This window comes from Acomys russatus, chromosome 31, assembly GCF_903995435.1.
Source record: "Acomys russatus chromosome 31, mAcoRus1.1, whole genome shotgun sequence".
NCBI lineage: Eukaryota > Metazoa > Chordata > Mammalia > Rodentia > Muridae > Acomys > Acomys russatus.
This window is the reverse complement of record NC_067167.1, coordinates 40,663,895-40,688,416: the sequence shown is the minus strand read 5'-3', so window position 1 is coordinate 40,688,416 and position 24,522 is coordinate 40,663,895. Positions and strand designations below refer to the sequence as shown.

Below are 24,522 nucleotides of genomic sequence, written 5' to 3'. Positions count from 1 at the left end.
AAGCCAGAACACGCTTCCTTTCTGAACACCTTCCTTCTTGCAGGGCCAGAGAGGCGACGAAATTAAGGATCAAGAGCCCAGTGACTTTGGTTTCTTCTGTGCAGGGCCAAGCCTGCGAGCTGCTGGAGTAAGCAAAAAGGAAGCGGAGAAATGAGCAATGCAGACAGCAAAGGATGGAGCTGTGGGGGCAGGGAGGGCTGGCCCAGCAGTGAGCACTTCATAACTAGTAGTTGTCGTTTTAAGTGGTGGTTATTACCGCTATCAGCATTTGATGTGTGTGCGTGTATAATCACCACTGCCACTTCCATTAAGGTCCCCTGACAGTTCCCAGTCAAGATTCCCACCTCCAGGCAGCAGCTCCTGCCTGGGTGAGTCATTTCCAGAAGAGCCTCTCTGGACTGTCTGACTTCTCAGAAGGCAGGAAATCCCCGTCGCCCCCCTTGGAAACCCGTCTAGCTGCGGAGCACACGTCTCTTCGCGCGCGCCCCCTGCGGGAGCCGGCGGTGCCCTCGGGTTTCGGGTTCCCCGGGTCGGGGTGCGGGAGGACCCGCCCCCCACCCGCTGGGCCCGCTCAGCTCCTTGGCGCGGGCGCCTTGCCACTGGGACCGCGGCTCTCCATCGAGGAGGATCATGGCTAGGCTGAGCTGGGGGTACGGCGAGCACAACGGTGAGCTCGGGCTCCAGTGGGGGCAGGTGGGGGCGGGCCGGAGCCCCGTGGGTTGAAGGCGACCAGGGTTCAGATCCTCGCCTGCTCTCTCTGGAGCACACAGAAAAGCCTGAGAGGTCAGAAGTTAGATGGCACAGTTGTAAGGACACAAGGACAACGTCGGTGAGGCACGAGCACCGATCACTAGGTCCCCGGACGCCTGTTGGAGCAATCTCAGTAACTTGTAACGTGCTTGAAGCTTACTCGCGGCCTGTTCTTCACTCTTCTTTTCTTAACCATACCTATCCTTTCAGAGACCAAGGTTTAGCAAATCATTGTAGAAATTATAACGTGCTGAATTCATCAATAAGCATGGCAAGGAGATATGTGCTTTTCTTCCTATTGTAAACGCATTAGAGATAAAACATTCTTCTTGTTTGTCTATTGAACTGATTGCCTCAAGTAATTATTCAAAAAGAATTGCAAAGAGAAACCAGGAAAGCATTGGTACAAGCCTCTCTTTGTGAATAATAATATCAGAAACTCCAGTTAGCAGATTTATTATTGGATCGTATTCTCCAGTAGATATTAAAGACATTTACTGAAAGTTTTTCCTTTCTTTTGTTTTATTTTTTCCTTTTTCGCGTTTTGAGACACAGTCTTACTCTGTAACTTAGACTGGGCAGAACTTGTGGTTAACCCCCCCCCCCCCCCGCCCCCCGTCTCGGATGGAAAATTTCATCTCTTGCTGCAGCTTGCTTAAGGTTCTGATGACTAATGTTACTTTTAAAATGAAGTTTAGAATTTTAAGAATGAACTTTATAACTTTGCTGGTAGGTTGTGACTGCGCCCTAACAGTCAGAAAAAAGTATCGATTACAATAAAATTCTCCAGAAAATTTAAAAATCAAAAAGGGCATTAAGGAGGATTCATTCTGCATTTTATTCATTTCTTAAATTAAAAATATTTATTTATTTTCTTTTAACAATGTTTGAGCTTTTGGCTCCCATACATGTTTGTGCACCACAGGCATGCCTGGTACCTAAGGGAGGGAGAAGAGATCACTGGGTCTCTGGGTGAGTGGAGTTATAGGTGGTTGTGAGCCACCACGTGGGTCTGGAAATTGAACCCAGGTGCTTGGCAAGAGGAACAAGTGCCCCCGACTGCTGAGCCCTCTCTCTAGTCCCAGTTTACAGTCTAGCTAGGAGCTGTAGAAGAATCCTCTTCCAGAACCAGAGGGCCACGCCTTGGAGTTAGATTATGAGATTACGTCGGCAGAATTCTGTTGCGATGTGCTGTGTCCTGACTAAGCAAGCTTTGGGTATTTGGGGATTTTGTTTTTGTTGTTGTTGCTTTGTTTTGTTTTTTTTCTTGTTTAGTCAGTGACTGAGCAGATTAAGGGGAACTTAAGCAGAGAGCAGCAGCGATGACAAGGACTTGGAGGTGGAGCCCCGGACAGTGTGCCCTGTTCCCAAGCAGCTTGCTACTTCTTCCTTTAACCTCTGATCATTTTATGGGTTTAGGCCATGTGACATCACTAAACATTATATATCACTATAGAGAGTCAAAAATTTCTCAAGCCACTGAGGAGCCACTGTGTACCTTTCACTTAAGAGCCATGTTTAAGTCAGTTTAAAGTCGAATTGCTAATACATATATATATATGTATATATATGTATTATCAATATATATATATATATATATATATTCACACCAAGGCAGGTCTATTTTAGGAGGCACAATAATGCAAGTGAGTCGATCAAATAAGCTCTTTGGTCTAAGGGGCTTTTAGTTTTGCATAGGTTGGGCTTCTCTAAAACAGTTTGGTTGTGAAGGGCTAGCAATTGATGAGGATAGGGATCAGGAAGAGAAAGCAGCCCCTTGCCTGTTGTAGAAAGATTCTGGAATTTTGGTTTCTTGAAGAAACACAGAAATATTATAAGATTTTTTTTTAATCCAGGACGTTGAGGATGTGGGGCTGCTTTGGACTCTCCTCAGCAGCTGACTGATTTGCCTCCGTAGTCAAGGCATGGCTTTGCAAGTTGCAGATAGTTTTTGTGTTCGTGTGATGTTTGGAATTCTGGTACCCTTTCAGAGAGTATAGAAATGCTAGAGCCCCAATAGGCAAAAGGAAAGAAATTAGATTCCCCCTCTCTGTGCCTTCTTTCTTATCTAGTGATAGGGGGTGAAGTGGGGTTGGGGGGATAAAGAGTTGGAAAGAGAAGAGCCCACAAAGTAGCAAAGACCAGCTACACATGCATTGCATTTTCAAAATCTGATGCTTGTTAGGTTAACACATATGTGTTGGCCATAAGATAGAAAGATTTAAAAAATATTTATTTATTTAATATTTATGCCTGCCAGAAAAGGGCACCAGATCACATTATAGATGGTTGTGAGCCACCATATGGTTGCTAGGAATTGAACTCAGGGCCTCTGGAAGAACAGCCAATGTTCTTAACCTCTGAGCCACCTCTCCAGCCAAGATTTTTTATTTTAAATAAGACAACAAAATTGTGAACAGAAAGAGTATGTATGGATAAGAGATTTTTTTAAGACCCCTTTTTATCTAATAAGAAAGTGCAGTGTCCGTTCTACAGTATCTTCTAGGATTTTTAATGGAAAATTACCATGACCCAAAGTACCCGATTCACAGAAGAATGCGCTGTCTTACGTTTATGGTGTGGCTTTTCTCCAGAAAGCAATGGGAGGAACAGAGTTATGTTTCCTGACATGCAATAGCCAATTTTGGATTATTCTCTGTGTCAGTCTGTGTGTGTCCTGGGTAGACTGGTTGCAAATGGCAGGTGGTTGAGCTGAGCTGAGCAACAAGAGAGGGTATCTGTGAGTGGTGTGACCAGCAGCAAGAGGCAGCGTCTTTAGAATGGCTGCCTTCTTTGATGCTTGACATTGTCTCTTCATCTCTCTACTCTGTACACTTCTTGGCCTCTGGAGCAGCCAGGGAACAGTCTGCGTTTTGAGACAGGATTTCTTTGTTTGCAAGAATGAATTGTACTTTTGTTTTAGTTTCGTAGGTGGGCACATTTGGGAAGTGCTTTATAAAATGTAAATATTCTGTTACCCATAAGGCACATCTTAATCATGAAAACAAATTAAAGCAAATAAATTGCCTTTCCATGCCCACAAAGCACTAGGCTTGGTTAAAATATAGGACCAGGGTCCTGACAAATGAGCATCTTACTTTTACTGTTTTTCTTTTTTTTTTCAGGGTGGGGGTGGCATGCTTATGTGTATGAGCATTTTCTTATCTGTGGGTATATGTGGAGGCCAGAGATGGACTTGGCTGGCTTTCTCTTTTGCTCCCTACCACTTTATGCTATGAGGCATGGTCTCTCTCTGAACCTAGAGTTCAGTGATTCTGTCAGTCTCACTAGCCAGCCTACTCTGGACACCCCCAGTCTTCTCCTTCTAAGGGCCTGCAATGAGCTGCTACACTCACCCGCATTAATGTGGATGATGAGGGCCCAAACTCTCCCCCTCTGATGACGTGTGCTGTGAGTGCTTTATCCATGGGGCCTCCTCACCCCCCCAGCCCCCTGTTACCAGTTTTAATTTGTTGGATGAAGAACCTTTTTAACGCTTTTCCTTTTGGTCCTGTGCATTTCAGGCCCTATTCACTGGAATGAACTTTTCCCCATTGCTGATGGGGATCAGCAGTCTCCAATTGAGATTAAAACCAAAGAAGTGAAATACGACTCCTCGCTGCGGCCTCTCCATATCAAGTATGACCCTACCTCAGCTAAAATCATCAGCAACAGTGGCCACTCCTTCAACGTTGACTTCGACGACACAGAGGACAAGTCAGGTTGGCTCTGTTGGTTTATTCTGATGTGGTAAAACTTTGAATGGGTGGGTTTATTCAGTTTTTCATTCTGGAAGTTTGAAACTTGAAGCATTTTTTTTCTCATGTGAATTCAAATGTTGTATATTTGGACCTTAAGAAAATGCTACCATGAAATGATAGAGAAAATTTGTAGGGAAAAAAAAATATACAGGATGATATTTTAAAATTGGTCTTAGGTTATTATTACTTTACAATGAAAGTATTGAAGTTTAATGGTATTTCTTAAATAATTTTAATCTTTTTCTGTAAACTTAAAAACATTTTAGATATATTTATTTTATCTGTATGAATGTGTACTGTGTGGCTGTCTAGACGTTATGATGGTTGTGATCCCCCCTGTGGGTACTGGGGCTCAAATCTAGGTCTTCTGTACAAAAACAACAAATATTCTTTTCCCTTTCTTTCTTTTTTTCTTTTCTTTTCTTTCTTTCTTTCTTTTTTTTTTTTTTTTTTTTTTTTTTTTTTTTTTTTTTTGAGACAGGGTTTCTCTGTGTAGCTCTAGATGTACTGAACTCATTTTGTAGACCATGTTGGCCTCAGAGAGACCCATCTGCCTCTGCCTCCTTGCCTGCTGGGTTTACAGGCATGCAGCACCACACCCGGCTCAAATACTCTTAATATCAACTGCTGAGCCATTTCTCTAGTCCCCTGTTTCTGGAGAGTTTTTAGTTGCAATTGTTTTTGCTCATTTTTCTTCTACAATGCTAAGATATTTGCTTTTTAAATCTTTGTGTGTGTGTGTGTGCTTGCAATCATAATATGTATATGTAACAAGACGTACAGAAATGTAGGATAAAAATTAAGCCCGTCCCTACAGTTTATTGTTATTAATTATGTAAGCAGTGCTCTATTGTTTCTCAGTATTTAAATGTATAGCATACGTGTATACATGTGCTATATTATTTTACATTTTTTAATTGTATTTAGGCTGATGCCATATTCTGAAATTTTTTCCTGTTTAAAATATTTCATGGATTTTTCTCATTAAAATGTATAGATCTTATATTCTTGTTAATAAGTGAGATTTATCAGTTATTCTTATCACAACTTACACATTTCCATCATAATAATAGAAATTTAAGAAGGAAAGTAGATATTTAATTTAAAAAAGAAGTATTTAAAACATCTATCCTTATTTATACTTTTCATTGCTTGTAATAAAAATTATATTTAATTTGTTCATGGGTCATATCTTTCACAATGAAATGGTAAACTCACAAAGTAAAACATTCAATACCCTCATCAGTTTATCATCTAAAGGGAGAATAAAACACTATTTACTTAAAATGAGTATTTGAGTATTAGAATGCTCTTTGAGCCTATCTGCTGCCAAGTATGGATGAGACTATGCTATTCTATATGTTTATACATATATAAATATACATAGCTGAATGCAAATATGTGAGAGGCTTTCTTGTCATTTGTGTCTTTGCATGCACGTGTCCAGTGCACTTATGGAGGTCGGTATGGGTTCCAGGAATCGAGCTTGGGTCATTAGGCCTGCCTGGCAAATACTTCTAGCCCCTGAGTCATGTCACTGGCTCCCAATTAAGGATTTATAATAGAGGTCATAATATCTTCTTTCATGAAAGCATTGCTGTTATTAAAAACTGTAAGCTTATACAGATTTCTTTTTCGCGTTTCTCAGATAACCACAGTGAGACCTGTGTAAAACACAAAGGAACAATTAGCTTGATGTTTCTTTTTCTGTGAAGCAGAAAGGGGAAAACTTGCCATACTATGTGTATTCGCCTTTATTTCTTCCAGGCTTTCAGCTCTGTCAATAGATGTGTGTGTGTGTGTGTGTGTGTGTGTGTGTGTGTGTGTGTGTGTGTGTGTGTTGTATTGAATAGTTTGGAAAAGCAGTCCAAAGTTTCTAAAGATCAAGTTGCTACCACTCACATTTGTTATATTTCAGACATAAAAAGTCTCGTGCCACTCACATCTAATATGAAAATAGACAGTGTTGAGATTTTCTTCACAAACTTTTTAAAAATGAATGTTAGTGTTTTTATTGGGGGAAAAAACCCTAATTCAATTTGTTCTGCAGTAATCTAGGTCTTTCTTTCTCTCCTTCTTCCCCCTGCCTCCCACTCTGCCTTCCTCTCCCCTCCACTCCTCAGCTCCTTTGAGACAGAGCCTCTCAGTGAACCAGGATGGAGGCTGGTGGCCTGCAAGCCGCTGTCCTCACCCCATACCCTCACAGCCCTGGAGGCACAGGCACCATGGCCACATCTAGATTGGTTTTTTGTTTTATTGTTGTTGTTTTGTTTATTCTTCTGAGTCAGTAAGTGAAGTACTGGTGGGCACGCGACTTTGTACTCCTCGCTGGCCGGATTAAAGGTGGGAGCCGCCATTCTCAACGTTAGGTTTTAACTTTTCCTCAGATACTGGCCCGCATGCTTACACAGCAGAACTCTTACCAGCTGCGCCATGTCCCCAGCTCCAAGGAGCCGACAGGGAACACACTGCAGGCACAAGGTTGCCCTCGTAGCCCTTAAAGGTTTTGCTTGGCTGCGCAGATGCCACCTGCGCCTTGGTTAATATGTAGGCACTCACCCTTGTGAGTGTTAATAGTTCTTGGAAAGGGAGCAAAGTGGCATCCGCTTCCTCAGGGAGAAGCTACTGGGTATAGAAGGGGCTGACTAGCGGAGACAAGATGGGGCTGCCCTTGCCCGTGACACTTGTATTTCTAGACTCATCTCACTGTCTTGTGATTTCACCTGCCTCTTCTGGTGCTGTGGTCCTCCAGGATGACCCCATCCTGGCGCTGCCTCTGCTGTGTTAAGTGCCAGGTTGGCAATCTCTTGAATGTCTCGCATTTGGAAAACACTTCTTTTTGGGAAATTCTAAGTGAAAGTATTTGGCTTTGGAGAAAGCATTCCTTGTTTTAAAGGATAAAATGGAGACAATAGTTCATTATTTACTGACCTGGGATGGTTAGTGGAAATAAAATCGGCCGTGTGAGAATGCAAAATCACTTCTGTTAAAATTAAATATTGGTGCCTCCGGCCGTGGAGCACACCTGCAGTTACTTCCCTTCTGCGGCACTGATGGCTCTGGTTGGCCGTGGGAGAGTGGAAGTGATAAACGAGGCGGAGTAAAAGACTCGCGAGTGGAAGTGATAAATGAGACGGACTAAAGTCTCGCGAGTGGAAGTGATAAATGAGACGGAGTAAAGTCTGGCGAGTGGAAGTGATAAATGAGACGGAGTCAAGTCTCGCGAGTGGAAGTGATAAACGAGGCGGACTAAAGTCTCACGGAAGAGCCGACTTTACTCAGATCATCAGACAGTTTATACTCTGGCGGCTAAGCGGGGTCACATGAGTACAGTGTCTAATCACAGGGCGAGCCACACCCGGTGGGCAAGCCTTACTTGGCAAGAACATGTTTTTCCATAGAGGCATATAGTGGATAACAACAGCGAGCAATAATGAGCAATCTGGGGGCTGGAGAGATGGCTCAGAGGTTAGGAGCGCCGCCTGCTTTTCCAAAACGTCCAGAGTTCAATTCCCAGAAACCACATGGTGGCTCACAACCATCTATAATGTGATCTGATGCCCTCTTCTGGTGTGCAGGTGTACGTGGAGGCAGAGCACTGTATAATAATAATAAATAAATAAATCACTTAAAAAATAATGAGCAATCTGACGTGAACTCACTCCTACTCACTGCACCTGTTTGAAGCATGAAAATGAATTTCAAGAACAATTTTTTTTTTTAAAGAAACTGAGGTCACAAGACTGTTGTTTTCTCACAAGCACTCAGACTTTTTCATCATTGGACTGAGTTCTGACAGTGGGAAGGACATGAGGTAGCCTGTCTAAGAAGCCAAAAAGAAATTGTCATTATTAATTTTGTACCATGGATTTATTTTATTTATTACAGACCCTAAAAACCTAAATGTCTTAAGCTCATTTTTTGCTGACCTGAATTTTTGGAAGAGTACCATTTGATAGATAGTCCTGTCCACAGTTAGGCATTTGCTTGTTATAAACTCACTGAATACTGACCCATGCAGTCTGGATATGTCACCTGTAAAACAATCCATGCTACTCAGCCAGGCAGAACCTGCTAACCTAACTCTAGCCGTGACCTGTGCAGCCACTATTCTTGGATGTCTCCCTAACAATGTGTGGTTTTTGTATCACTTTCTTTCTCCAGAGCCAGCTTGCCTGAGTCTCCTCCCAAAGTCAATTCCACATTGATTACTCAACCTCCCTAATCTCCTTTCTATCTGCAAGGGAATGACTTTTCGCCCAGCTCAGATTCTGTTATGCAACAGCGAGGAAGAAAAGCACAAAGGAGCCCTTGACTGCTTTCCTTCAGATGCCATTCCATCCTCAGTCGTGCAGGCGAAGCAGTGAGCACATTGCTGGCGTCACTCCAGGGAATCGGGCTGAAACTGCTTAAATCTTATCCATTTATTGATCAGATTTATGCATCTTCTCCGACAGTTACTCTGCTGGGTGGTGGCACCAGCAGGACTCCGGGCTGCTTTCATAAGTGCAGCCCAGTGCAAGGAGAAGCAACAAAAATGCTGTGTTTCACAGAGTAGATTCACGAGCAAGGCCACAGACTGATCTAAATGGTGCTCTCCTCTTTTCTGTTGTTCACAGTCCTTTGAAAGATAACCATATGTTGGCATTATCATTTTGTAAAATATTTGTTTTTATTTATGTGTGTGTAATGTGTATGTGAGTGTATGTGTGTGTGTGTGCGTATGTGTGCGTGTGTGTGCGCGCGCGTGTGTGTATGTGTGCGTCTTCCAGTCCTCTGGAAGAGCGGCAAGCATTCTTAACTGCTGAGTCATCTCTCCTACCCCACCTTCATGCATTATAAAGAAAAATGTTCTTATATAAACTAGATTCGTTTTGACATTTAAGACTCTGAGGAGTCATTTAAATATCTGTTGTTAAGTCTTTGTCTCCCCTGCGTAACACAATTAGTTTAGTGATGGTTAGGCTGCATTTAGCAGTGTACAATCTGCAACAACCAACCAAATTAGGCAGAAATAGTTCAGGACTCTCCTCTCTTGCCCTCCCTTCCCCTCCCTCTCCACCCCCCCCCCCTTCCTTTCCGCCTTTCCTTTCTTTTTCTTTAGTTTGCTGCACAGTGTATTCCCGGGGCAGCCCAGCTGCCACAACTACAGGTGTGTGCCACCAGGCCTCTCTCAGGACTCTTTTGCTTTAAAATGTGTTTCAGTATAGTTGTGATAACATTTTATTATCATAATCTTAGAGATAATAACTGCTGAGGGAAAACACTGAAATGTACTTCATCAAAGTGACAAAGACATCTTGATAATAATGAATTAACTTCTTCTTATATTTTGTTTCCTCACAAACATAGACCTGTGTTTAGGCCCAGAAGGTGTGCTGCTCTTTATGGTTATGGCTACAACCATACACGGTAGCAATGCTCATGTGTCCACAATGCTGCTGTGTGCCAGGCACTGGGAAGTGTTTTGCATACCACATTTTTTTTTCTATTTTCACAGTCATCTTAGGGAAGTTGTGCCACTCTCTCCAGTGGTTGGATGTGTAAGTGGCAGCTTAGAAGGCAGAGTTTGTCCAAGACCATAAAAATATAGAAAATCCAGACCCTGGTCATTCAGACACCCTGCAGAGCCTGTATGTAATCATAAAATCTGTTTGGCTCTCTTAGGCTTACAGCAAACCCTTTTTGTATTTCAATTTCTCATTCAGAAATTCTGGCCCGCTCCCAGTTAAACAAGGTGGACTTTCACTTTTGAGCATTTGAATCTTTTCTCTCTGCCGTCTGTCGGTGTGTTGTGACTTCTCAAGTATTCCATAATGGTAGCCTCTGTTTCCAGTGCTTTGTTTTCACTCCTCATATGTGTAAAGATGTAACCCTGTTGGCAAACGGAATGACACACATTGTAGGGACAGGAATGGGCTTGGTGGTTCAGGGAGAAGCTCTGGCTTTTCATAGGATGTGCAAATGTGTACTTTAAATTTTTAATTTTTTTTTTTTTTTTTTTTTTTTTTTTTTGCTACCTCTCTAAAATGTGTCGGTGTTTAGTTCTGCGTGGAGGTCCTCTCACTGGAAGCTACAGGTTGCGGCAGTTCCACCTGCACTGGGGGTCAGCAGATGACCACGGCTCTGAGCATGTGGTAGATGGAGTGAGGTATGCTGCAGAGGTAAGCCGCACACAGTGCCTCCTCTGTAGGGAGCCTTCCATAGCCCCAGGAGATCTTCAGCTATTTAGGGAAAGCTTCAAATGTGGCCTTTCATAGCCTTAAACCAACCCTGAGAACTTAGTCTTTGTTACATGTTAGAAATGAGTAAACTGAGCTTAACACAGTGTCACATGCCTGTAACCCACGTTGGGGAGACAGAGGGAGGAGGATCAGGGATTCTGGGCCAGCAGCCTAGGATATATGACAAGATTTCTTCTGATAAAGTAAAACCAAATAGCAGCAACACCAAAAATAACAAGACGTATTTGTTGGAGGAGGTGGGGTGGTAAATCGGAGACCGGGCAAGAGTAATTTATTTACCCAGCTAGGAAGCATCATGGTGACTTTATTTGAAATCCACATTGTGTGGCTTTCAACTTTGTCTGTTGGAATTTCTGGAAGGCCAGAGAGAAGAGGAACCTTTGTTTTATGCTCAGCGTTGTGCATATTTGATCCAGACCCAAATAATCAGAAGTAAATAAAGCTTGCATTCTACGCATGACAACAGCAGCAGTTAGGACTGAACTGTAAAGACACAGATCCAGATTGTGATTTTAGGGATCCAGTGCAACCTCTGCACACGACTCAGAACACCGCTGCACGGCACAAACCTAGTGATCACTGTCTTGTTCGCTTTGGCTGGTAAGGCACTCCTTTGTGGGTCAACTTCACTCACTAGGAATTCTCTGCTCAGTCTAATCTTCTGCTTCAAGGACAGGGAATGACATGCCTCATTATAATGCCACGAGATAGCGTTGAGCTTCACCCAGAGGCCCACGCCAAGTCTTCTGTGCCTCAGCGAGGACTATTTGAGCGAGACAATCTAGTCACCAGGCCTTACAGATTCCTGCCGGCTCCTCACGCTTCCTGAGATGTGGTCAGATGCCCTTGATAGCCCTGTGGTTCGCAAAGTCCAGCAAATGGAACTTCTTCTCCTTCCAGCTTTATTACTCGGTTGCATGCAGACTGGGCCTTTGAGGTTGCCGTGTAACATGTCCCTTCTGCAGTACCTGCTCTGTCATCACGGGAGGGCAGTGAAGTGGCAGCTGGTCCGTTCTCTGGCCGTGGTGATCTGGAGAGTGGTTGCAGGCTTGGGAAAGGCTTCTTCAAGACGGCACGCAAGTTGAGCCAAAAGGGCGAAGAGAAAAGAGCATGAGAAAAAATATATAGACCCAGAGTGTTTTCCAGGGAAGGGCAAGAGCAAAGCAAAGTGCTGTGCGCTAGGACTGAGGTTGGCATGGAGAGAAAGGCTTTCCTTTACAGGGTCTGAGCTACCCTTCACAAGCCTGTGTATCAAACGCTTCCTCCCCTCGACCCTGTTACTGGGAGACTAATGAACCTCTCTGAGGAGTGGCCTCAGAGGAAGTCCTTAGGCCATTACCAGTGTGCCGTTAGGGAGATAGTGGGACCTTGTCCCTTCGCTTGACTCTTTTTTTGCTTCCTGGTGATGAGGTGATCAGTTTTGCTCTCCCAGGCACTGCAGCTGGGATATGCTACTGAAAGCCAGGGCCTACCTGATCTTGCGCTGGAACCTTTGAAAGCAGGAACCAGAGAAAAGCCTTTCTCTTTATGTGGTAATTACCTCGGGAAAGATGAAAAGCTGACACACTGATCTAAGAGAAGCATAAATCAGATGTTCACATTGATGGTAGGTTTTTGTCGTAGTGCTTGGCAGCACATTTTGCATATCACAAACATTCAGTTTAAAAACGCCAAAGTTAAATAGTACTGTTTTTTTTTAGAAGTGACTTTACCAATAAGAAAGAATCCTTTTTGTTCTGTTCTTAAAACAGTGTCTCACAATGTAGCTCTAGACTGGCCTGGGACTCTCTGTATAGACTAGGGTGGCCTAAAACTTAAAGAAATCTTGCTGGTCTCTGCTGGTGCGCAAATGCTGGTATTAAAGGTGTGTGTTGCTACACCCTGTTGAACCAATCCTATTCTAATTATTGTCAGTGCTAGTTTCCTGTCATTCATCTCAAATCAATGTCCCTGATAGACAGGGCAGCCAAGTTTGTTAATGTGTTTACTTTTAATGCAAAGAAAAAATATGCCAAAATATAAAAGTGATACCAGTTCTTCCATGAAGGTATTATAGGGATATGTGGGAGAGAAGAGGAGTTTTAAAAAATTTATTTTTTTATTAATTTATTCAGATTACATCTAGATTGTTACCCCTTAACTTGGATCCTCCTTTTTAAAAACAGGTTCTCATTGTATGTCACCCAGTTGTTTGGCCGGCAGAAGGATGTCTACAGAGGAGATTTCCTTCTCTGTATTTACTCATTTTCTGACCAGTCGTGATCCTGACCCTTGATGCCATTTCTCAGTAAGCAAGCTTTCTAAGGAGTTGCTGTAATTGGCACGGAGCCACTGGAAACCACTTCACGCCCTCTCTGGCCCGTCCCCACAATGGAATGCTCTTTATCTCTCCTGAGCCCTGTTTCATCATTCAGTGTTTTCACGCTTCTTCCCTCCCCCAGCTATCTCACACCGGCCGGGAACAAGATACACAATCCACCTTTGTATATATCTGTATATATCTGGATGGATATCCCTCTGCATCCCTTGATTAGACATGGCTGTGGCACTGTTTTATTGTTTTATAGTTGACTCTCAGCGATAATCCTTATCTAACCAGAAACCCTTCCTAATAGTTGCCTGTAAGATGCGGGGTTTAATTTGAGGGATGGAGACAGAAGTACTTATTTGAATATGCTGAATTCTCTCTGTGGCCATTGGCTGTGAGGGTGATTTGAGCGTGAAGTTGCCCTCCTTCTGAGTTGCCGAGCCCATCCACAAGGATTCTTCTCTGAGGTGCTCCCTGGTGTCATCAGCTCCATGCCTGCAACGGCGTGGCCTGGCCTTCAGCGTTTATGATCCGAACTAAGTCTTCTGGGCATGGCATAGTGGTTGCCCTCTGGATTCTCTCTGTCCTTCTTCCAAGCAGAACTGACGTGGTAGTCAGCCTGGTTACTCTCATATTCCTCTGTGTTTGGGATACTCGGCTGAGTAGGGGTTTTGGGGGTGGGGAGGGCTGTAAATATCTGCTTGTGTGAGAATTAACTTGTACAGTAGATAGAGTCCTTTCAGGAGTCTCAAGTTCTCTTACTTCTCTCTCCCTTCCTCCTAGCACCAGCTGCCACTCTCCCTTCATGTCCAGACATCTCTTATTCTTTGGCCCAAAGCCTCTCTTTCCTCATCACAACTTGTTCTTGGCAAAAGATCTGAATGTATTTATATAAGGCAGTAAAAAGTAAACTGAGTATGCCAGTCAGCTCAATATGATCATGACAATATTGTACCCCCCTGAATAAGAACACCACCCCACAAATATATGTCATTATCATTTAACGGTACAAATAATCTAATAATAAAAACATATGTCTAGTTCTGAAATAGTTTATCATATGGAAATACAAACTTCCCAACCACAAAATGTGAGACTACAATGGTGGACATCTAACAGGTCAGTTTCTGAGGCAACCTTCTTATCCTCAGCAGCCACTTTATAGGAAGCTGACTTCTTGCACCTGAAGAGCCCAGGCACCTCAGTGGGCTCCGTGGGCAGCTCGTATCTGACTCACAGCTAATAGGAGCCCATAATCCTTCTGGTATCTTTTAATGTAAAGGTAGATTGGGAAGATAAAGTCAAGGTCTGCAGGACTCTGGCAGAGACTCCTAGTAGAAGGGGCCATAGCAACTGAAGAGGATGTCCTTTAACTAGACAAGACTCCTGTTAGAGGGAGGGGAAAAACCAACCCACCCACAGAAGCTTCGACTCAAAATTTACCTCATCTGCAAGATGTGCAGGAATAAAAAGAGAGCACAGCTTGAGGGAATGTCTGATCAATGCCTGGCCCAACCGAAGACAGACCCCATGGAGAGCCAACCCCTGGCACTATCAAAAATACTCTGCTATGCTTGTAGACAGAAGCCCAGCAGAGCTGTCCTCTGAGAGGCTCCATCCAGCAGCAGAAACAGATGCTGAGACTCACAGGCAAACATTGAGCGATGCTTAGGGAGTCCTGTGGCAAAGTGGGGCCAGGGAGAAAAAGACCAGGAGGTGACAGGAGCTCCACAAGAGCAACAGAACCGACTAACCAGGGCCCAGAGGGGCTTGCTGAGACTGAAGCACCAACCAAGGACCTTGCATGCACTGGACCTAGGCCCCCTACACAGCTGTAGCCAATGGGCAGCTCAGGCTTCATGTGGGTCCTCTAGTGAGGGGAGTGGGGCCTGTCTCTGATATGGACTCTGTGCTAGTGTTTTGATCACTTTTCCCCTGGAGGGACTGTGTGTTGCCAGACCACAGGGGAAGAGGACACAGACAGTCCTAATGTGACTTGAGCTGGGGTGGATGGAAAGGGGGGGCTCCCTTTTTCTGAGGAACAGGAGAGGGGAGAGGGGGAAAGAGAGAGTAGGGTTCAGACGAGAGGAGGGAGGGGGCTATGATGAGGATGTAAAGTGAAATTTAAAAAAAGTCAAGGTCTGCACAAGGATTCCTTATGGCTTGAGGATCCAGCACTAGATAATTATATCAATGCTTAATTTGCTGCACTTATACACATGTTTGAATTATGTTGTGTGTTTCTTTTCAGCTCCATGTTGTCCACTGGAATTCAGACAAGTACCCTAGCTTTGTAGAGGCAGCTCACGAATCAGATGGGCTGGCTGTCCTGGGAGTATTTCTACAGGTGAGACTCTCCTATTTCATTTTAAATAGTCAGCCGTTCACCTAGTTTCAAATAGCAAACGAGTTATACATTTGGTATTTTCCTTTTGAAGTGAACACTAAAACAGTTTAATAATGGTTGAGGAAGGGCATCAGATTATTTTTTTTAATTGCCAACTGAGAATTTCTATGTGAGGAGCAGTTGCGGCATCAGCAGGAATAGCGACAGAAGGAACAGCTGAAACCCCAAGAGGAAATCTACGTTCCTCTGGCTCTCGATTTCAACATGCAGAGCCCTTCGCACAGAGGAAAATTCTTCCTGTGGTTCTTGTGGCACTTGCTTGACCACATTGGCCAATCATGTCAGAAATACTGATCAATTGTTTGGAAAGGAATAAAAGAATGCCATGCTTCTGCTTTTCTAGTACTTGGGTGTGAAGAGGCAAGTCCTGTCGTCTTGCCCACGGATGCTTTCTTACAGGGTGTGCACTTTTTCCATGCCTCATTGTCTGTGTGGTGTTGTAACTTGTGGGACTGGGGCGGGGCTGAGATAGCAGAGACTGGGAGTGAGTGATGTGGCAAGCAGGGGCAGCCAGGACTTTATCCACAGAGTTCGGGAGGTAGCAACAGGATCTAGGAATGGCAAGAGAAGATGCTTGGATCTTACAAGGTTTTTAAGCCTTTAGGTGGACTGAAAACACTCCCAGCAACGAAAGGCATACATAACGTGTATGTGCGTATGAGGATGCATACGCTCTTCAGGGTGGAGCCCTGGGACTTGATTTGGGACTTCAAGTAACTTTCGTCTGCAAGTTGGAGATCTAAGTATTTGTGTAAGACTTGGTAGCAGCCCAGATCCAGAGAACACAATGCCGTCTTCTGGCCTCCTTGGGCACCCATACATATATGGCTGATACACACATACACACACACACAAACACACACATACACACACACTCTGGCCTCCTTGGGCATCCACATATATATGGTTCACTCTCTCTCTCTCTCTCTCTCTCTCTCTCTCTCTCTCTCTCTCTCTCTCTCTCTCCTCTCTCCAGCGTCCTTGGGCATCCACATATATATGGCTGATACACACACACACACACACACACACACACACACACACATACACACACACACACACACACACATGAATAAAAATAGAAACAAACCTTTTATCAAATGTCTGAAACATGGGAAGCTATTACTACCAGCTTTGAAAACAACCTGAGAGCTCATTGTAGGATTCCTGTAATATTATTTTGTTCAGACTCTTCTGGCACAATCAACTTGTCAGGTATATGTAGCCGGGCTTTTACCACTTTGTGAGTTCTTTTTTTCTTCCAGCCCTTTTAACCACCTAACACTATATAGGAGAGAAAAAAACGATAGAGGGGAAAAGGGGTGACTTTACCATTAAAACTACTTCCTGCTGATTAGGGGTGTAGAGTTTCTTGGGGCAAGTTTGATCTTGGCTGTTAGGATATTTAATTTCTTCTTGCTGTTGTCTCTTTTTTGCACACAACTGCTTAACAAACCGCAACCAACAGCTTCCAACCACCACCCAGCCACCTACCTACTGGGGCTCTAGCATTTATATATTCTCTGTTAAGTTCCCAGAATTTCAAATGTCACACACTTGCAGAAACTATCTGCAGCTGGCGATCATGCCTCTGCTTAAAGCATGAGACAAATCACAGTCAGCTGCTGCCAAGCTGCCCCACGGCCCCACACATGGGAATAAAATGAAAACATACTCTTATAATGCTTTTGTGTTTTTCAAAGAGACCAAAATTCCAAAATTATCGCTACAGGTAAAAGAGAAATGTGTTCTAGAACAGTCACTGTAGGCTTTGAGATAACTCTGGCTTTTAGAAAATAATTCAATTTAAGGGTTGAAGTGGACTGCTTGTTGAATGTGTTGATTTGCTATTGTAACCATTTCTGTTTTGAAATTTCACATTTTTAGATTGGGGAACACAATCTTCAACTGCAAAAGATCATTGACATCTTGGATTCCATTAAAGAAAAGGTAAAATTAGTTACTACTTGTCACTGACGATCAGCTTTCTTCTCTCTTGAGTTCTTTTGCCTTCTTTTGAAGTCTTCCTCAGTAGACACAGCTTGTCCTACATTCTTTGAAGCAGGTTTCAACTTACCAGCCCCAAGCTGCAGAAATAATTTACTGTCACTTATCTTTTCAAAGTTGCAAAGAGCCTGATACATCTTTTAAGAGCCTGATATTATCTAAAATAATCACTAATAAATCTATGCAGATATAAGTTCTAATACCAGAATTTTATAAAGAACACTTAAATTACAAATGATTTAAAAGACTACTTATGCAAAATAAAACTACTCTTTTCCTCAACCTGGAATCTCTCTCCCTATTTCATACTAGCCTGTGACTCCTTGTGGAGCCCAGGCTGACCCTGAACTCATGATCCTCCTGTTTCTGCATTTTGATATAGGTATGGTATGTGCCATCATATCTGACTCTCTTGCCTTTCTTAAATTATTATCACTACTTTATCTGATCTTTTTTTGAGTTAAGACAGAAATTTGTCTTACTAAAATATTAATGAACTATAGTAATTACAGTGTGTGTGTGTATGTGTGTGTATGTGCGTGTGTGTATATGTGTGTGAATGTGTGTATGTGTGTGTATGTGTGTGTCTATGTGTGTATGTGTGTGTGTATGTGTGTGTATGTATGTGTGTGTATGTATGTGTGTATGTGTATGTGTGTGTGTGTGTATGTGTGTGTGTGTATGTATGTGTGTATGTGTGTGTGTATGTGTGTGTATGTGTGTATGTGTGTGTGTGTGTGTGTGTGGTATAGATATCTCATTTGTAATCTGTGACAATTCTCTTTGTTTTTGTTTTTCCAGGGTAAACAAACCCGATTCACAAATTTTGACCCTTTATCGCTGCTTCCGGCCTCCTGGGACTACTGGACATACCCTGGTTCTCTGACAGTCCCGCCTCTTCTTGAGAGTGTCACATGGATTGTTTTAAAACAACCTATAAATATCAGCTCTCAACAGGTATGTTCATTCTTCCAAGTTGACTGTGATGTTAGCAGAGAAAACTTCTGAATCAAAAAAGTTTTTTTTGAGCCAGGGTTTCTCTATGTTATCTTCGCCGTCCTGGACTTTGTAGACCAGGCTGGCTTCAAACTCATAGCGATCTGCCTGCCTCTGCCTCCCGAGTCCTGGGATTAAAGGTGTGCATCACCACGCCCAGCTCTAAATCATTTTTAATACTGTTTTTATTTCTGCCATTTTTTGAAGTCTGACATTGTCTTTCATTAATTGGATGAGTGGTTGGACTAGATAAGATTTGTCTCCCTCCCTCCCTCTCTCCCTCCCTCCTTCCCTCCCTCCCTCCCATCATCACTTGAACCTTAAGATGGTAGCTCTCCTGTCAAGTGTTTCTACTGAAATATAAAAGCTGACTTTTGGCTTTTGTTGACAAAATTTTGTGGGCTGCCCGAAGGAATATTGCTAAGAGGTTGCAGCCACCTGTGCTCTCCTTGGTAGAGCATTTACTCAGACATTTTTCTTTGTAAATTTTTATTTACCTTTCAGAGTGGTGGGGATAAAACACAGGGCCTTGCTCATGCTAAGCACTTGGTCACCGAGCTGCAGCCCAGGCTTCATTTTTCGGTTGTATGATTGTGGAGCCCTCTGAGTAGGCCCCAGGGCCTAGAGTCTCAGGTTGCCCCAAGCCCTGAGAAAGGTGCTCCTGAATGTTGTTTCTTAGTGATTTTGTCTTACACCTGTTGAGCTTTTTAAAATTAGGCATTGCAATCTTCATAGCAATGGAGTCTAGTTATTTTTGCACTGAGTTAGTACATCTTCCTGCTCTAGGCCTGTGTATCTGTCTGGCTATGCAGTCTCCATCTCACCTTGTCAAGTTACGTCTGCTTTACCTAGGCACGGTCATCTCAGGACAGAGTTTTCCTTGGCATGAGCAGTGAGTGCTTTCCCTCACTGCCTTTGTATTTAGAGTTACAGACAAGTAACAAAGTAGTGCATAGTTATTACAGTATTTCATGGAAGTTGGGACAAGATCCAGGACTCCCAGGACTGGAGAGATGGCTAATCATTTAAGAATACTAGCTGCAGTGCCCACGTGCAGCTCACAGTGACCTCCTCTGGCCTTCCTGGGAACCAGGCATGTGAGTGGTGCACTGGTATACATGTAGACCAAACACTCACATACATTAAATGAATGAGTAAATAAATAAACATTAAAAATTCAGAAGCTCTAAAATTTTGCCCATCATCCAATGAGAAAAAAAAATAATGACCTCCTACTGATTCTGTGGACTTATAAATGGAGTTAGTTTTCTTCATTTCACTTGCTAAGTTGTTTAATTTTACTCAGTTACTGATAATCACTCATTTAGGTCTGATAACTCTGGATAAAGTTTCTTCCCCGTAGTTCAAGAGCATCCTTATTTTTTAGGCACTTGGGAAATATCTTTTTTTATTATTGTTGTTGTTTTTCTCCAATCCATGAGTGATTTAGAAGACAGCATTATCAAAATACTCGATTTAGTTCTTTAAAAAGAATAAAGTGAGCCTTACTGAAAGTAACTCCCTACAAAGTTAAGGATTATAATTGCCTCAGCAGTGGATTCACTGCTGGACTATATTGTGAGGCTCATTTAACTACAATTGTTAATGTGACTTTTCACATGTGAGAGTATGTGAAAAAATAGCTTCATTTTAGAGCTCCCGTGGATTGGCAGTTTCCTCTGAAACATTAACTTAAATTGACTGCAGCTGGGACACTGTCAGCTATTTCAGTCTTAACCAGTCTGGGGGAGATATTTAGCAACCAGTCAAATTACTATTAAGATTTAAATAATGAAGAAAAGAATATATTTTTTTAATCCAGTTTTAATTTAACCATGGGGAAAGATAACTCTAAGACAAAGCCCTGATGGGGGCCATACTATAAAATACTTAATTAGGACCCCTTCCAAAATGTCAGGGTTCTCAAAAGCAAAAGGACACTGAGGCGGGTGGGGATTTGTCTCTGTGGCAGAGCAACTGTCTAGTATCTTGAAAGACCTTGGGATCCATGCATGGTGCTGCAAAGCAGAAGAAAGTAAGGATAAGTCATCGGAGCTAAGAAGAGACTTTAATTAATGGTGCCAAGCTGGTACAGGATCAACAGTTATGGAAAACGTGCCATATAATGTAAGATGTGATTCATAGGGAAACTGAGTCTGGGTTATGTGGGAAATATTTGTTATCTCTGCAGTAGATCTGTAAGTCTCAATTTTTCCTAAAATATAAAGCTTATAAAAATGCAAACTATGCAACAGCCAGTGTTTTTATGTAGAGACAAAATATCTTATTGATTTTAAGAATTACTCAGCAAAAGTAATTTTAAAAACATTTAATTCTTTAATTTTTTTAAAATTCATTTTCATTATCCTGTGTGTGAGATGTGTGTGAGGGTGTGTGTGTGGGGGTGGGAGGAATGTGTCTGTTTCTCTCTGTGTGCATGATGTTGGTGTGTGTGTGTATGGGGCTGTGTGTGTGCCCCAGTGTGCATGTGGGTATCAGAAGACAACTTTGTGGAGTTGGTTCTCTCTCTTTCCCTATTTGTGGGTTCTAGGGCTTGAGCGCACCTCATCACAGGTGTGTAGTAAGTGCCTTTACCTTCTGAGCCACAGTCCCAGGCTCTAGATGGTTCTTAACCTCAGTGTGCCCTGGCCTTTCTTTTGAAGATCGTGGAGAAATATTGTCTGTATTCATTTTTCAACACCACTATATAATGGTACCAGCTTACAAGAGTAACTCATTTATTTGTTGTCATATTCCTGCCTCCCCCCAGTTACATTTTTCCTATGAAGCCATTGTCTCACATAAAGAGAACATTAGACTTCATTTAATTTTCTTATTCTTGGAATAATTTTTCTTATCTTTTTGTTTAACTGTTTGCCCACAATAGATAGACTGCTTTTGGTATTTTGAATTAAAAATTTCCCTGTTTCTTTGGAAGGCTGGCCTTTTCTGCCAGCTCCCTTTGGAGTAGTCTAATCAGAACTGATTTACTTAACTGCTAAAATTCAATGTGCAACATACTTGGCTTTGATACTATTCTTTAAAAAAAAAAGTTACTACGACATAACTTGCCTATTTAAAAAGTCACAACTTTAGATGTGTGGTTACTGATTTTTGGACTGGTGTTTAGACTGAAATGACACAATGTCCGGAATTTGCCTCAAAGTCATCGGGATTGAGGAAAGAGAGACTGTGTGGGAATGCGATGGAGAACCATGTGGGAGTGTGGACAGGGAACCTAGCATTCATTGGTTATTGAAGCATTCTTACTCATTTATTAATGTTTCCATAATAAAGCTAGATGAAAGCAGATTAAAATAAAAAAAAATTAAAGAGAGAAATGCAGTTTACTTCTGTGGCTTGTTAGTGATTTGGTCGCCTTATTTGTTAAAACATCCCAGCTGCCTCTTGCGGTTATCATTTCTAAGACAGGATAAGTACATTGTCCATAAGTCATTTGGAGGATTAAGTTAAATCTCGTGGTGTAAAGCATTTAAGCACAGTGTCTGTCTCTCTATGCTCTAGAAGAGAGCTGATTATTACTCAGCTTTGGTGGCAGGCAGTGGAGAGTTCTTAAGCATGGCTGAGTACAAGTGTGACACGAAATTACTTAGAGGACTTTGTAAAAAAGGATTTTGTCTTGCTGGGTTTGCAATTCAAGGAGATGAAGATCTTAGCAGTGGAGCCCAGAAAACCAGCAAAGCAGGTCACACCTACCTTAGCCTCCACGATGTACCTGCCAAGAACGGGTGGGTACTGAGTCAGCCTTGGTGAAAAGGGAGTTTTGTGCCTGAATCAGCCTGTGCCTACGTGAGGGGCTGAGATATCTGAGCCAGCCAGGTAGGTCATGAAGGCAAAACAGGCTTAGCACTTGGCAAATGAGCAAGCTGGCAGAAGAAAGTTCTACAGTGAAATGCAGTTCTACACTGGTGATGAAAGAGGGATACAGAAGCGTGGATCCTTGACAAGCTTCCAGAGGAATTGAATGACGTGTGTGTATGTGTGTGTGTGTCTGTATGTCTGTGTGTGTGTCTGTGGGTCTCTCTGTGTGTGTCTGTGTGTCTGTGTGTGTGTGTCTCTCTGTGTATGTGCATGCATGCGTGTGTGTGTGTGTGTGTGTGTGTGTCTGTGGGTCTCTTTGTGTGTGTATGTGTGTCTGTGTGTGTGTCTCTCTGTGTATGTGCATGCGTGTGTGTGTGTGTGTGTGTGTGTGTGTGTGTGTGCGTGCATGTGCGCACGTGCCTTTTGAGCAATCAGTGACATCACTGGGGAGGCTCAGTGTCCTGGGAGGTTCATGGATCACTATCTTGAGTTGAACTGCATTCACAACACCGTCACCTTGACTAGGCTATGGCCAGGGTTACATTAGCCTCTGTCACTGTTTCTCGCAAGTCTTATCTGTTTTCAACTAGAATGATCTACTCTAATGAAAATGACTATTCATAAGTTGTAATCATTTGTCCCCTCATTCTCATGTCTGGGCTCTTTAAAAAATACATGACGGAATTTCATTTGTGAAAACACAGACGTGCCTCTGAGAGGATGGTTGTGTGTCCACAGGCCATTGTTGCAAATTACTAAGTTAATGGTGAGAGTCTTTTTCTCCTCTGCCGCCCTCCTGATTGACACTGTACAAGAAATGAGAGAGAGTGGAAGCCTAACTGATGGCTCTGAGGTTTAGGGGACTAACCCTGGGTAGAGAGCAAAGGCTGCCAGTCTAACAGTGTACCAATTTGTCTTCATCAAAACACTGCAAAAATCAAAAGAAACAGCAAACCTTGTTCTAAAAGCAGCATATTTTTGTGGACTACCTGGGGCTAAGGATGTTCAGGGAATTTATCCAGTCTTTATTTTATCACTGCAAACCTATGCTACATCTTAGTAGACAGTATTTAACTTCCCTAAATTAGTGGAATGTCATAAATCACATTTACGATAGACAGTGTGTTTAGAACTTTGCAGCAATTACAAGTAGTGTGTAAAGTTATGTTTATTGATATGCAAAGATGCTTATAGCATGTATTATGTGGAAAAACATAATACAGACTTCAGACATCAGGTATGTTTGAGCACATTTTTGTAGTACTATGTCAGATGTGTGTTGTGAGAGGGGATGTGTGGAAAACTGTTTCTGCGAATTCCAGTGTGTACTATGTAGAGGCCTCCCGCTTTTACAACTTTGACCTACAAATGAAGAACGTTTATATACTTAATTTTGGATTCATCACTATCTATAGTCTCTGACAGAATAATTCTTTAGGATCTGTGACCTGGATCTTAGAATTTTGCAAGCCTAGCCCTTTTATCTTTTTCACACACTTCATCAAGATTGGTGTGACTTTCTACAGTCAAATTGATTCTGCTCTAATTGTCAACAGTTGGCCCGATTCCGAAACCTCCTGTGCACAGCTGAGGGCGAGACTGCGGCTTTTCTGTTAAGCAACCATCGTCCTCCTCAGCCCTTGAAGGGCCGAAGAGTGAGAGCATCTTTCTATTAGCAGCCACCAGTGGGCCAGCCCAACCGGGAACACCGAGGCAGCAAACGGAACAGAGCTCAGGCATCCCTACTGATGGCTTTTCTAGACTTTCAAGCTCTTGGATTCCATTTTCCCAGGAACTTCAGCACCACAGAGAAACCAGTGTTGTGAAACCACATGGCTCCTCATGCCTAGATTTGCACCAAAGGATGTCCAGTTGGTAAACATTGTAGAATGTATATTAAAATCACAGAGTATAGCTGCTTCATCCTTTATGATGATAGAGTCAGCCTTACAAACCTCAGACTGTACTAAAAGTTTGTTGCAGCCTCTGGCTGACCCTATCCCATTCTAAATAATGCTTGATAAAAACTTTAAATTCACTTATAAATGGTGTTAATTCCTAAACAAATAGTTCTTACAGTTTTGATATTGTCCTGATTAAACAAGAGTATATATTTCCTTTAACATATTTCTCTCAGATTTTTACTGTTTGTACTGTAATATAGCACATAACACGAGACATACAGGGACTGCAATAGAATAATGTATTTGTGCCTCAGTCAGAGGA

General features: G+C 42.6%; 1 protein-coding gene across 3 annotated transcripts; it reads left to right on the top strand.

Moving 5' to 3' along the window:
• The first annotated feature begins 545 nt into the window (after positions 1-545).
• Ca13 (carbonic anhydrase 13) lies at positions 546-24,522 on the top strand. Of its 3 annotated transcripts, XM_051139631.1 has the most exons (7): positions 552-667; positions 4,275-4,472; positions 10,557-10,675; positions 15,316-15,411; positions 17,359-17,421; positions 18,280-18,435; positions 23,853-24,518. In XM_051139631.1, the coding sequence occupies exons 1-7, from the start codon at positions 631-633 to the stop codon at positions 23,970-23,972; spliced, it is 789 nt and encodes a 262-aa protein (XP_050995588.1). In that variant the 5' UTR covers positions 552-630; the 3' UTR covers positions 23,973-24,518. The 3 variants fall into 3 exon arrangements, with proteins under 3 accessions (XP_050995589.1, XP_050995588.1, XP_050995590.1); XM_051139632.1 differs by lacking the exon at positions 10,557-10,675 and having other exon boundaries at positions 546-667; positions 23,853-24,522; XM_051139633.1 differs by lacking the exons at positions 552-667; positions 10,557-10,675 and adding an exon at positions 871-890 and having other exon boundaries at positions 23,853-24,522.